At 38.3% G+C, this 12587-nt stretch overlaps 1 protein-coding gene across 6 annotated transcripts in view; it reads left to right on the forward strand.

The window, feature by feature from the left end:
• YME1L1 (YME1 like 1 ATPase) overlaps window positions 1-12587 on the forward strand; it is a 48854-nt gene that overhangs the window by 20578 nt on the left and 15689 nt on the right. For 4 of the 6 annotated variants that reach the window (XM_081344163.1, XM_081344162.1, XM_081344164.1 and 1 more), the window contains exons 10-18: window positions 1620-1772; window positions 2090-2222; window positions 3087-3149; window positions 3589-3701; window positions 4180-4335; window positions 5573-5724; window positions 6731-6857; window positions 7906-7979; window positions 11894-11980. In XM_081344163.1, coding sequence (XP_081200289.1) covers window positions 1620-1772; window positions 2090-2222; window positions 3087-3149; window positions 3589-3701; window positions 4180-4335; window positions 5573-5724; window positions 6731-6857; window positions 7906-7979; window positions 11894-11980 — 1058 coding nt within the window. The remainder of the gene's footprint in view (window positions 1-1619; window positions 1773-2089; window positions 2223-3086; window positions 3150-3588; window positions 3702-4179; window positions 4336-5572; window positions 5725-6730; window positions 6858-7905; window positions 7980-11893; window positions 11981-12587) is intronic. The other 2 variants (XR_014028534.1, XR_014028535.1) reach the window with 1 other exon arrangement.

Raw genomic sequence — 12587 nt, forward strand, 5'->3', positions numbered from 1 at the left:
GGTGGTGGGCCGAGCAATAAAGAGCCCGCTTGGGGACACCACAACTACAAATGGAGCGTGTGGGTTCCAAACATACAACTGAGCGTAAGCGCGCAACCTGGGTGCCCTTTATTTTGCTTCTTGGGTGGAGGAAAAGGCATCGGAGGTGCTTTTGCTAAGCTCGACTCCTCACGTGGCTTCGATTATGGTACTGCGCACACATGTCCTTCTTTGGCGTGAACATTGCCGAATGTATGTGAAATTTAATTCCCAAATAAAAACATCTCTGAAATAATGAAAGTCCCTTTCTGGGAAGAATCGGAGTGCAAAGAGTTTTTCTTCACAGCTCGCACCTCCTTCTGCTGCCGGCAGCATTGCCCACACCCGCTTGCCAAGTACTGCCTGCCCCGTCGCCATTTGTGCAGGGACCTGGAGGCGTCCTCACCCCCGTATGGGGATCTGCCTGCCTCCACCGCCCCATTCTCTCAGCTGCCTGGCCCGAACGAAGGGAGTGGTGGAGGCTTGCAGAGCTGCTGCCTTCGGCTCCTCTTCGTTCGGGCCAGCCAGCCTGCGCCTCCCCCTTCTCTCAGCTGCCTGGGGAAGCTTCTGAGACCCCCGGTGCCCCCCCCCGGTTAGCAGGACAAGGGGAGACCTGCTGGGCAGGGAAGAGGCAGGCCTGGGGCACCCCGATACTGGCCACCCCCACCCGCGCAGCAGGTAGAAAAAGGGGCCACTTACCTTTCCTGTCCTCCCGTCTCTTCCTTTGCTTCCTCTGCTACCGCCACGAGCAGTCCGAAGAAGCAAAGAGGCTTGTGGGCAGTCCCACAAACCAAAGAAGTTCAATCAATTCAAACTTCGGAAGTGTGGTGTTGTTTTTTTTTTGTGAGCAGTTTGAATTGATTGATTGAACTTTTTTAGTCCCACTTTTTTCCCCGGAACTGCACATGGCGGAGGAGGACTGAGAGCCACAGGAGATGGCTTAAAGAGCCACGGGTTGCCGACCCGTGGTCTAGTCTACTCTTGTATGATTTTTGTAAACGAGATCCAATTTAACATAAATCAGATGCAATTTAACATAATCTTTGATTACATTCAAATAATTTATTTTCATTCTGAATTATTAAGTTGGTTTTAAATCTTTGGGGGGTGGTGGTGAAAGGGTTAGGCAAACATGAGATTGCCTACAGAAATCTTTTGTCCCCTCCTCCCCCAGCAGAGACTGGAGAGAAAGAGATTTCAAGAGAGCACTGTAAGCTGTTTGCAATCAGGCTACCGCATGATTACACTGCTTTTGATGTGTAGGAAAACAAACAGTTTACTCTCATGAAACCTCTTTCTTTTTTTATCTCTGCAAGGAGGAATGGAAGGAAAAAACTTTGGTCAGGCATAGGACAACGTGCACTTAGTGAAATAGCAATCACATAGCTGAGGGTCATAAATGGGCCATGAAGTAACTTTTCCAGTGCTGTTGTAACTTCAAACAGTTGCTGAACGAAGGGTCAGTAAGCAAACTCTACCTGTACTTGTTTCTAAGTAATAAAATTGCTTATTAAAAAATTACAGAACTTGGGTCCAATATTAACAATAATACGGTCTGTGTGCTTTAGCTTGATATTCTTTTCATCCTTTTATCTTTCTAGGTGTTCTGTTGGTAGGTCCACCTGGTACTGGCAAAACTCTGCTTGCCAGGGCTGTGGCAGGAGAAGCCGATGTTCCCTTCTATTATGCTTCTGGGTCTGAATTTGATGAGATGTTTGTTGGAGTGGGAGCCAGCCGTATCAGAAATCTATTTAGTAAGTTTTGGGTTTTCCTTTGAATCCCATTTAGTGAAAATAGCATCAGAGTCTTATTAGTAAATGGATAACACTTTTTTTGTTAACTACATTAGAAATTAATGAACATCACAAAAATTCAAATGTATTATCTTTCAAACTATTTGCAATGTCTCCATTGTAATGAAAATGTAAGTGAAAAAAACATAACTCCATTTGTGGAGATTATTCTGAGATTAGCTTTTGTGAATAAAGAAAATACATTATGATAGTCAGAAAATCTCATGACATTTGCACTTTATAAAGATTATAAAGAATTTGATGTGTTACTTTCTTAGAGGAAGCAAAAGGAAATGCACCTAGTGTTATATTCATTGATGAGTTGGATTCAGTTGGTGGCAAACGAGTAGAATCTCCAATGCATCCCTACTCGAAGCAGACTATAAACCAGCTCCTTGCTGAAATGGATGGGTAAGTGTTAGTTTTTCTTCTAACTAAAATTTTAGTTTTATTCTAATAAAAGCAATGGATGTTGAACCAAGTTAGAAACATGGCCCATAAATATTGAGAAATCTTTTTTTTCTTAGGAAGAAAAGTTTTTTATTTTTGCCATAGAATCCATAAGCTGTCTTCTGTGCTTAAATATCTAGATCAGGCATGTCAAACTTGTGACGTCACGCAACGTATCACAACTTTTTCCCCATTGCTGGCAATGGGGTGGGCGCGGTTTCAGCATGACACATCCGGCCCGTGAGCTGGGAGTTTGACATGCCTGATCTAGATATTGGGGATTTGGGGTGAGTGCAAAATCCTTTTCAGAGTTAAAGACAGTGCAGATATTCAAGTGGGGGAATAGTATTAAAATCACATGTAGGTGAAAAATAGGGTAGTGCATTCTTCAAAAATGATTCAGCTTAAGTATTTTGAACCTTATATAAGAAAAGCAGTTGTCTGATAGTTGAGAAATTTGCTTATTAAACAATGCCTTTATTCATACAAGTTCTGAAAATATATTTCTATAACCATTTCAAAAACTAATTTTGAAGTTTGCCCCCTATTTCTTTCATTTTAAAAGTTAAACTATGCTTTTGTTAAAATCCTGCTGGTATTACTGCTGTTGCATCCACTGAATATGACTAAAGTCAGTTATTGTCTGATGTGCAAAGTCACATGCTCAAGGAAATGTTAGCTTCAACTGGAGAAAAAATCTTCCACTCCTATAAAATAAAAGAAGCATTCTTTGGAAATCTGCTGAACTCAATATGACTTGCTAGTTCTAAATAGCTAGGGAAAAATCACTAAGTATTTTAATTACATTTTTTTGTCTTTTTGAAGCTTTAAATCGAATGAAGGAATCATTATCATTGGTGCAACAAACTTCCCTGAAGCATTAGATAAGTATGTCTGTGTGCATGTGCATATAAGTGTAAAATACAATTCTGCGTGATTTGATTTTGTACAAATATGACTTTGGTAGTTTAGGACAGTAATAAGGATGCATAATTAATAATCCTGCCAATATTCCTTGTCTTCATAATTACGTAATTAAGAGAATAGCTATATTTTGTTGGAACAACCATTGTAAATGCAGTTAGTACATTTGAAATATAGCTGTGTAATGTTGGCCTTAAGTAGTTTTCTAAGAGTTTCTTGTGCTTACAATTATTGAGAGATTTTCTGTGGAAAACATTTAATTGTGCAAACTGACTTTAGTGAAAATCAGATGTGTATTAACAACTTTTCTTGTTAAATTGCCTTTTAAAATATTTTAATATAAATATAATATAAAAAATAACCAAGATTATCATTCACAATATCTTTTTCCTTCCCTATTTAGTGCTTTGTTACGCCCTGGCCGCTTTGACATGCAAGTTACAGTCCCCAGGCCAGATGTCAAGGGACGAACAGAAATTTTGAAATGGTATCTTAATAAAATAAAATATGATAAGTGTAAGTGCTGCATTTTGAAATAAAAACATAGAGAATTGTTAGCAGGCTGGCTGCATAAGAAATGCATGTATATGCTGATTGAGGTTGAAGTTCTTCCCATTAATATGAATAATGTGCTTAATAGAACATGCTCATTTATAGGCTAGAGGTGTGCATTTATACTTACAACTAAAGTTTATTAAGTGAAAACTGAATTAAAAACTGATACACTGCTTGCTGCACCTAAGAACTGTCTTATATGTTTAGGAAAAGGTAAGGAAATTGGTTCAATCATTTCAACAATTCTATTTGTTTCTCATGTCACAGTTCTTATTCAAACATTATGATTCTAAAAATGGTAAATTCTTAAAGCTGGATTATCATAAAAAGTCTATTTAATGCAAAACTCTGCATCTTTAAGTTTATTGTGTCTGCTGACTTGCCTGAATATTAACATCAATTTGGATTGACAAATGCAAAAATGTGTCTGTTTGCACAGCCATTAATCCAGAAATCATTGCAAGAGGTACAGTAGGATTTTCTGGAGCTGAATTGGAAAATCTTGTGAATCAAGCTGCATTAAAAGCAGCAATTGATGAAAAGGATATGGTTACCATGAAGGAGCTAGAATTTGCAAAGGACAAAATTGTCATGGGTAGGTATTATATTTTAAAATAACTTATTTTTATATATATTGATTGTCATAACCGTAATTTATTTTTAATATAAAATATAAAACAGAATAATCCTTATTTTAACAGACTAATCAGGAAAATAGATATGCCTACGTGTCTGTTAAATAATGGTGCTAATTTAGGTCATGTGTGAGAACATTATCACATCAAAGATCTTATGGAAATGATGTAAATTGCCACCCAAATTTGATTCATTGCATATGATCATGTTATCAAAATTTACAGAATCTCTGTACGAGATATATTTTTATAGAGACATGAGATTTTTACGTATGTTGAATTCCATTAATGAGTTAAAAGAAAGCTTTATTTGGGTTATTTTCACATTGCTGTTACAATATAATATTTATATAATAAACTTCAGAAATAAGTTTAATTAAATAGACTATTTAATTAAATAACACTATTTAGGGAGTGAGGTGCTGGAATATAAGGGGCTTGGTTTAGGCCCTGGGTTTAAGACTTTTCTATGCTGTGCCTGTTGGGCATACAGATTTTGTGGCCTGCCATGGGTGCTCTTTTGCTGATGTGAAGATGTGGAGTTCGCATTGGCCTTGAAAGGCAGCTGGGCTGCCATGGGGCTTGGTGAGCTGCTAGCCAGGGTTGATTCAGAATCAGCTGTGGTTTAGCAGAAACCTGAAAAGAGTTCCCCCCTAGAAATGGGCAATGTTTTGGCTGAGAAGGACAAAAGTCAAGCAGCCTGAGCACACTTCACACTTCTTTTCTCTCTTCCCCCCCCTCTCTCTCTCCCGTCTATAATAAAAAGGCTGCCATGTTTTTCTCTATCCATTGCTACCTTTGCTTCATACTATACCTGCAGTCCATAAATGAACCCAGTCTGAATTGCAATTATGAAGCCTCTCAAATGTAATAAATGTCCAGCAAATCCAGAATGAACAGTCTTTGAGTTCTGATCATCAGTATCAATCATAAACAAAATGGAAGCTTTTATAAATGATTTATAGATCTGAGATTTACAGAAATGTAGACTACCTTAGGGAAAATGAAACGATAGAGGGGAGTGAAAAAAGCAGGCTAAGGATATTCATTGCTAGCTGGCTGGCAGGTGGCAAGAGGAAAGGGAATGAAGACAACACAAGTGAGTCACTAAAATCCTGAAAGGGAGATACTGTTCAGTTTTTATCTATATACTGTAATTGATAGTTTGTTAAAGCTCTTGGTTTATTTTAATTTCAGGTCCTGAGCGTAGAAGTGTAGAAATTGGTGATAAAAATAAAACAATCACAGCATATCATGAATCTGGGCATGCCATTATTGCATATTATACCAAAGATGCAATGCCAATCAATAAAGCCACAATTATGCCACGAGGACCAACACTTGGACATGTAAGATTTTGAATAATAAAAAACACTGCCTACCTTACTGATTTTAATAGGGCTGTGCAGGGCTTTAGATTTGAAAGGATTCGTGAAGTATGTAACATTTTTCCTCCTTTGAATCTGATCTAGTTGTGTAGCCTTAGAATTTAACAATTTTACAACTATCTGTTCTTAAGAAGTTTCTTCATACTACAATGATGCCAAAGACTACAAAGATAATTTTTTCCCATATAATATTCCTTAAAAGAACTGGGTTGCTTGGGCATTAAATCACATTATCTAAAGCAGTTATGACCTAAAGCTAAATGTGTTAACTGATCATAGTGGTTTTTATTGGTAAGATTCAAGGAGAGCATTTCATTAGTTTTGGTTGTTTCAAGATTGTTGCACATGAATTACCGTAGCACAATTTTATATAACTGTAGGAATATTAGATTGCAAGGTTGCAATGATGATAGTATTAACAAAGTCAACTTGCTGAAAGTTATTAATAACAATAAACAGTTGTATTATAAAGAATTATTTCTTACTGGGTATATCTATTTAACTACATTATTTTGAAAACTGAAATGTTTCGTACATTTCTTCAAAGTTACAGTATTTTCTAATTCCTTTTCAGTAGTATGAATCTGTGTAAACATACTATCTGCCAGTCCCACTATCAAATGTGCTGGATTTGATTCTTAGGTAATGGTGATGTAAGGCAATAAGTAAGAATTTTAGCAGTTGTTCATCTCATTTGATTTTGTGTGACAAAGCTTCCTCACAAACCATTTGATATACCATGACAGTACAAATGTCTTGGACCCCTTCGTGGATTTCTTATTTGCAAAATATACTGTGAGAAAACAGCAGATTTTACAAACAAGAAAAGCCCACAGAGGACTCAAAAATGTCAAGGCACTTAGAATCCTTAAACTTTTTCACTTTAACAAGCAGAACAAATCATCTAGCACCAATTAAACCTGATTTATTGGTTTTGCCCAACTTAATGTGTAATTTTGTATTAAAGGTTTCCTTATTGCCAGAAAGTGACAGATGGAATGAAACTAGATCTCAGCTGCTTGCCCAGATGGATGTCAGTATGGGGGGAAGAGTAGCAGAAGAACTCATATTTGGCAGTGATCACATCACAACAGGTTAGTCAGAATGAGAGATCTCCACAAAATGGAGATGTATTTTGTATTTTGTTTCAAACTTGGATCATACAGTTCTTTCTCTGAGATTATAAAGTTAGTCTTCAACTTACAACTGTTTGTTTAGTGACTGTTCAAAGTTGCAACAGCACTGAGAAAAATGACTCATGACCATTTTTCACACTTAAGACTGTCACATCATCCCTATTTTAATGTATCAAAATTTGTCTGCTTGGCAGCTGGCTCGTACTTATGACAGTTGCAGTGTCCTGGGGTCATGTGATCACCTTTTGCAACCTTCTGACAAGCAAAGTCAATGGGAAAGCCAGATTCACTTAACCACCATGTTACTAACTTAACAGCTACATTTATTTATTCACTTAACAATTGTGGCAAGAAAGATTATAAAATGGAGCAAATCTCGCTTAATAAGTGTCTCACTTAGCAATGGAAAATTGGATCTTAACTGCGGTGGTAAACCTGTACAGAGTTTTTTTGGGTCAGTTACAGTTTTATCAAACAAGAACCCAGATCACTTTAGTTTTAGAGGCAACAGACAGAGTGACTAGGCAAGGCCAGTATGCATCGCTCCTGCTTTTCTCTCAGCAACTTCTGGTGTGGCATGTTCCAGTGATTTTCCTAATGCCTTCCCTTCCTTCTCTTAGCTGTTACCAGTGTCTGAGTTTGGTCTATCCCAACAGCTGTCTTCCTTCTTGCCTCCTTCAGTAATCACTGTCAGTGTCCTAGCCCAGCACAATAGTATATTTACTCCTTCTCCAATCTTCCCAGTATTTCACCTCCCTTCTTCATGGCCCCACTCCTGCATCCTTATCTTTTCATGCATTCTTTCTGAACATTTCTCCCTGGAACAACTGCATTTAGTTGTATGACCCATATTTAATTCGACTCAGGCACTTATAACAGAGATTTTAGCTAAAGTACAGACTACTCAAATGCTTTGTCCATTTCTAGTCAAAACAATAACCACATAATTCATATGTGAAGATTTTAGCTTTTATGAATTAACTTTATACTTTTTATAATTACCTAGGTTCTTCTAATGACTTTGAGAATGCTACCAAGATAGCACAACTCATGGTGACCAGATTTGGAATGAGTGACAGGGTACAATTTCATTTACTCTTCTTTATAATAAATTTACAATGAAATATTTTTATGTTGTAGATGTGCAGATATACAGTGCATTCAGACTCCCTTCACTTTTGTCAGTTTTGTTACACTGTAGCCTGATTCTACAGTTGTTGAAAATTATTTTTTTCCCATTAATTACACTCAGTGGAAACAGAATTTTAGAAATGTCTAAATTTATTAAAAAGAAAAAACTGAAATTTTACGTTGGCATAAGTATTCGAACCCTTCACTCAATACTTTGTTGAAGCACCTTTGGCAGCAATTACAGCCTTGAGTCTTTCTAGGTATGGACACAACAAGCTTTGTATATCTGGATTGGGGAATTTTCCGCCATTCTTCCTTGCAAATCCTCTCAAGCTCAGTCAGGTTGGATGGCGACCATCAGTGGACAGCCATTTTCAGGTCCCTCCAGAGATGTTCAATAGGGTTCAAATCAGGGCTCTGGCTGGATCATTGTAGGACATTCCCTAAGCCACTCCTTTGTCGTCTTGGCTGTGTGCTTAGGATTGTTGTCATGTTGGAAAGTCTGAGGTCCTGAGTGCTGTGGAACAGGTTTTCATTGAGGATATCCTTGTACTTTGCTCCATTCAGCTTTCCCTCACTCTGACCAGTCTGCCAGTTTCTGCTGCTGAAAAACCCCCACAGCATGATGCCACCACTATGCTTCACTGTTGGGATGATATTGAGCAGGTGATGAGCGGTGCCTGGTTTCCTCCAGACATAATGTTTAGAATTGAGGCCAAACAGTTCAATCTTGGTTTCATCAGACCAGAGAATCTCGTTCCTCACAGTTTGAGAGACCTTTGGGTGCTTTGTTGCAAACTCCAAGCAGGCTTTCATGTGTTTTGCACTGAGGAGAGGCTTCTGTCTAGCCACTCTGCCATAAAGCCCAGATTGGAGGAGGGCCATAGTGATGGTTGTCCTTCTGAAACTCTGTCCCATCTCCGCACAGGATCTCTGGAGCTCAGTCAGAGTGACTAGCAGGTTCTTGGTCATCTCTCTTACTAAGGCCCCTCTCCCCCAATTGCTTAGTTTGACTGGGCAACCAGTTCTTAGAAGAGTCCTGTTTTAATTATGGAGGCTTCAGCTGGTGCAAAATGCAGCCGCGCGAGTTGTGATGGGGGTTTCCCGTTTAATTATGGAGGCCGTTGTGCTTTTAGGAACCTTTAGTGCAGCAGAAATTTTATTGTAGCTTTCCCCAGATCTGTGCCTTGTAACAATCCTGTTTCTGAGCTCTTTAGGCAGTTTCTTTGACCTCATGGCTTTTGCTCTGCTACAGTATGCATTGTCAGGTGTGAGGCCTTCTATAGAGAAGTATGTGCCTTTCCAAATCATGTCCAATCAATTTAATTTACTACAGATAGACTCCAATCAAGGTATAGAAACATGTTAGCATTGATCAAGAGAAATGGGGAGCCCTGGAGCTAAAGTGTTATTGCAGATTGGGGAATACTTATGCCAATGTGATATTTCAGTTTCTTTCTTTTTAATAAATTTATGGACATGTCTAAAATTCTGTTTTCGCTTTATCATTATGGGGTACTAAGTGTAGATTAATGAGAAAAAAACAAATTTCAACAACTGTAGAATCAGGCTGCAGCATAACAAAATTTATGAAAGTGAAGGGGGTCTGAACTGTATGTACAAAAAAAAAGTCTTCTGATGGAGTAAATATAGTGTAGCTTATTTATTTGTTATTTATTTATTTTATTATATTTATATACCGCCCTTTCCCGAAGGACTCAGGGCAGTTTACAGGGTGATTAAAACGAAAAATACAAAAGTTAAAAACAATTAAAAAAATTATATCAATCCCTGAACAAATAAAAACCCCAGTTAAAATTAAAATTAAAATTCTCAGCCTGGGCCAGAGAGCTCGAAGAGCCAGGTCTTCAGGTTCCGGTGGAATGAACGGAGGTCGGGGGCAGTCCTAAGCTCCACTGGCAGCTGGTTCCAAAGGGCAGGCGCACCCACTGAGAAGGCCCTCCCCCTGGGTGTTATCCGCCGGCAATCTTTTACCGGCGGCACCCTGAGAAGACCCTCCCTGTGGGAGTGCACTGGACGAAGGGAGCTTGATGCCGGCAGCAGGTGTTCCCTCAGATATCCCGGACCCTCGCCATTTAGGGCTTTATAGGTTATCACCAGCACCTTGAATCTCACCCGGAGGGCAACCGGGAGCCAATGCAGCTCGCGGAGTAGAGGTGTTACATGGGAGTATCGGCAACTCGCGCAGCCGCATTCTGCACCAGCTGAAGCCTCCGAGTGGTCCTCAAGGGCAGCCCCATGTAGAGAGCGTTGCAGTAGTCTAAACGGGAGGTCACGAGCGCATGAGTGACTGTGCGTAGGGCATCTCGGTTCAGATAGGGTCGCAACTGGCGCACCAGGCGAACCTGGACAAAAGCCCCCCTGGTCACGGCTCCTATATGATCTTCAAAGTTGAGCCGGGAGTCAAGGAGGACGCCCAAGTTGCGAGCCCTATTAACGGGGGGTAACAACTCACCCCCCATCGTTAAAGGTGGAATGGTCTGGTTAACCCGAGATGCCGATATGCACAGCCACTCAGTCTTGGCAGGATTGAGACGAAGCCTGTTTCTCCCCATCCAGACCTGGACCGCCTCCAGGCAACGGGACATCACGGCGAGGGCATCGCTGGGTTGGTTTGGGGTGGAAAGAAAAAGTTGGGTATCATCAGCGTACTGATGATACCCCACCCCGAAACCACGAATGATCTCACCCAGCGGCTTCATATAGATGTTGAGCTTAGATACATGAGATTGTTTTTAAATACCATAGGAAAATGGTAGAAAGTTATTTCAACAAGTTTCAAAGTCAGGAGTCACTAAATATGAAAGAAGAAGATGCTAGAGAAACAGGAACATTTGTGGAGATTTAAGCATAATAGAAGGACTTCAAGGTTTAGTGGTACATAAAGAGCCATGCAAGACTCAGATCGACAGATTTAAAGCAACTTAGAGCAGATGCAGTTTTGATAGATGGAAGCATCCAGTAATTTTAATTTCTACATACATACATACAGGCCCTTGTTAATTTGGTTTGAATATTGATGTATTTAATCTGTCGAACTTATTTATCAATAGAAAATAAATAGCAAATGCTTTTAGCAATTTAACTGGACACTGAAAAAAATATAGGTCCAACAACTTATAAAAGCAGTATATTAAATCATCTGATGCTCTTTTCTAAGATAGAGTTGTTAAGGAGCTAGCCTTACAGAGCTGTTTGCTAAATTTATCAACCTGGGTATCACATAAAGCTTAAGGTTTTAATTGGATAGAGAATGTGTAGCCCAGATTATCAGCCTTGGTAACACCAAGCCTTAGGCAGCTTTCCTTGCTAATTGTAATTGAAGATAGAAAGTTAGAGTGGGGTATGTTACCTGATTCAATTACTACTTATCTTACTGCAAGATAATTCTGGACGGCTTACAATCATAAAAGATAAAAACTATATAAACTAAAAAATATAAATTAGTTAATACAAAATCCAAACACTACACTCTAATTAAAAGACAGGGAGGAACAGGATGGGGGCAGATGGGATCTGTTGTTAATCAACTACATCCACTGTGCAATTCTTGTCACACAAAAGAGAAAAATCTCACAGATACACTCTGACACAAATATAGAACTGCAGTATTGGTGGTGGTTTTTTGTTCAAATTAATCAGTTTTGAAATGATAAGTTGCTTTCAGATTTGAACAAGATCCAGCAATCAGATTCTTCAGAACTCATGGTGATAAAATTATACTTCTTACAAGATGCTCGGTGATCAAATTATCTAACAATTATGCTGCATTTGACTTTTTTGAAAATGCTAAATAAATAAGCATTTCCTTTTCTCTCTCCAATCTCTTCCTTTTCCATAAGCTTGGTGTCATGACCTATAGAGAGGCAACAAATGTCAGCCCAGAAACCCAGTCTGTAATTGAACAAGAAATAAGAGCTCTTTTAAAGGTAAAATTTTTATTTCTGATTCAAAAAATGAATGCCTTCTAGAGTCTTAATTTCCTGGAATGTATTAAGATGACTTACTATAAAAATTAATTAGAGCTAAGAATCTAAAACAGTATGTTATGTGGCTACTTTTTGTTTAATTTATTGCCTATAAATTAATTTATAAATTATATCAGTATTTATTTATTTATTTATTTAGTTATATTTATATACCGCCCTATTCCCTGAGGACTCAGGGCGGTTTACAGGGAATTAAAAATCCAAAATACAAAAATTAAGAACCAAATTAAAAAATATTAAATTAACCCTGTAGTCAGTTAAAAAGAACCCCAAATTAAAAATTCCTCCTCAGTCTGGGCCCGAGAGCTCAAAGAGCCAGTAAAGTTGAGATTCTGTTTATGTAAGTTCAAAAACAACATAATAATTGAGCTTGTTTGTTTCTCTGCTAGTTTTTAAAATTATTTTTATGGATGTTTATACTTTTTATTCTATTCCTTGTATTTCTTGGTTTTGTTGAAATACACTTCAAAAGGACCTGATGTATTTGTATGAAGGGTATTTGAATAAGCTACAAATGTTTTTAGATTAACTATAAAACATGTTAATG

The sequence above is a fragment of the Vipera berus genome (genome assembly GCF_964194415.1).
Source record: "Vipera berus genome assembly, chromosome: Z".
NCBI classification, from domain to species: Eukaryota; Metazoa; Chordata; class Lepidosauria; order Squamata; family Viperidae; genus Vipera; species Vipera berus.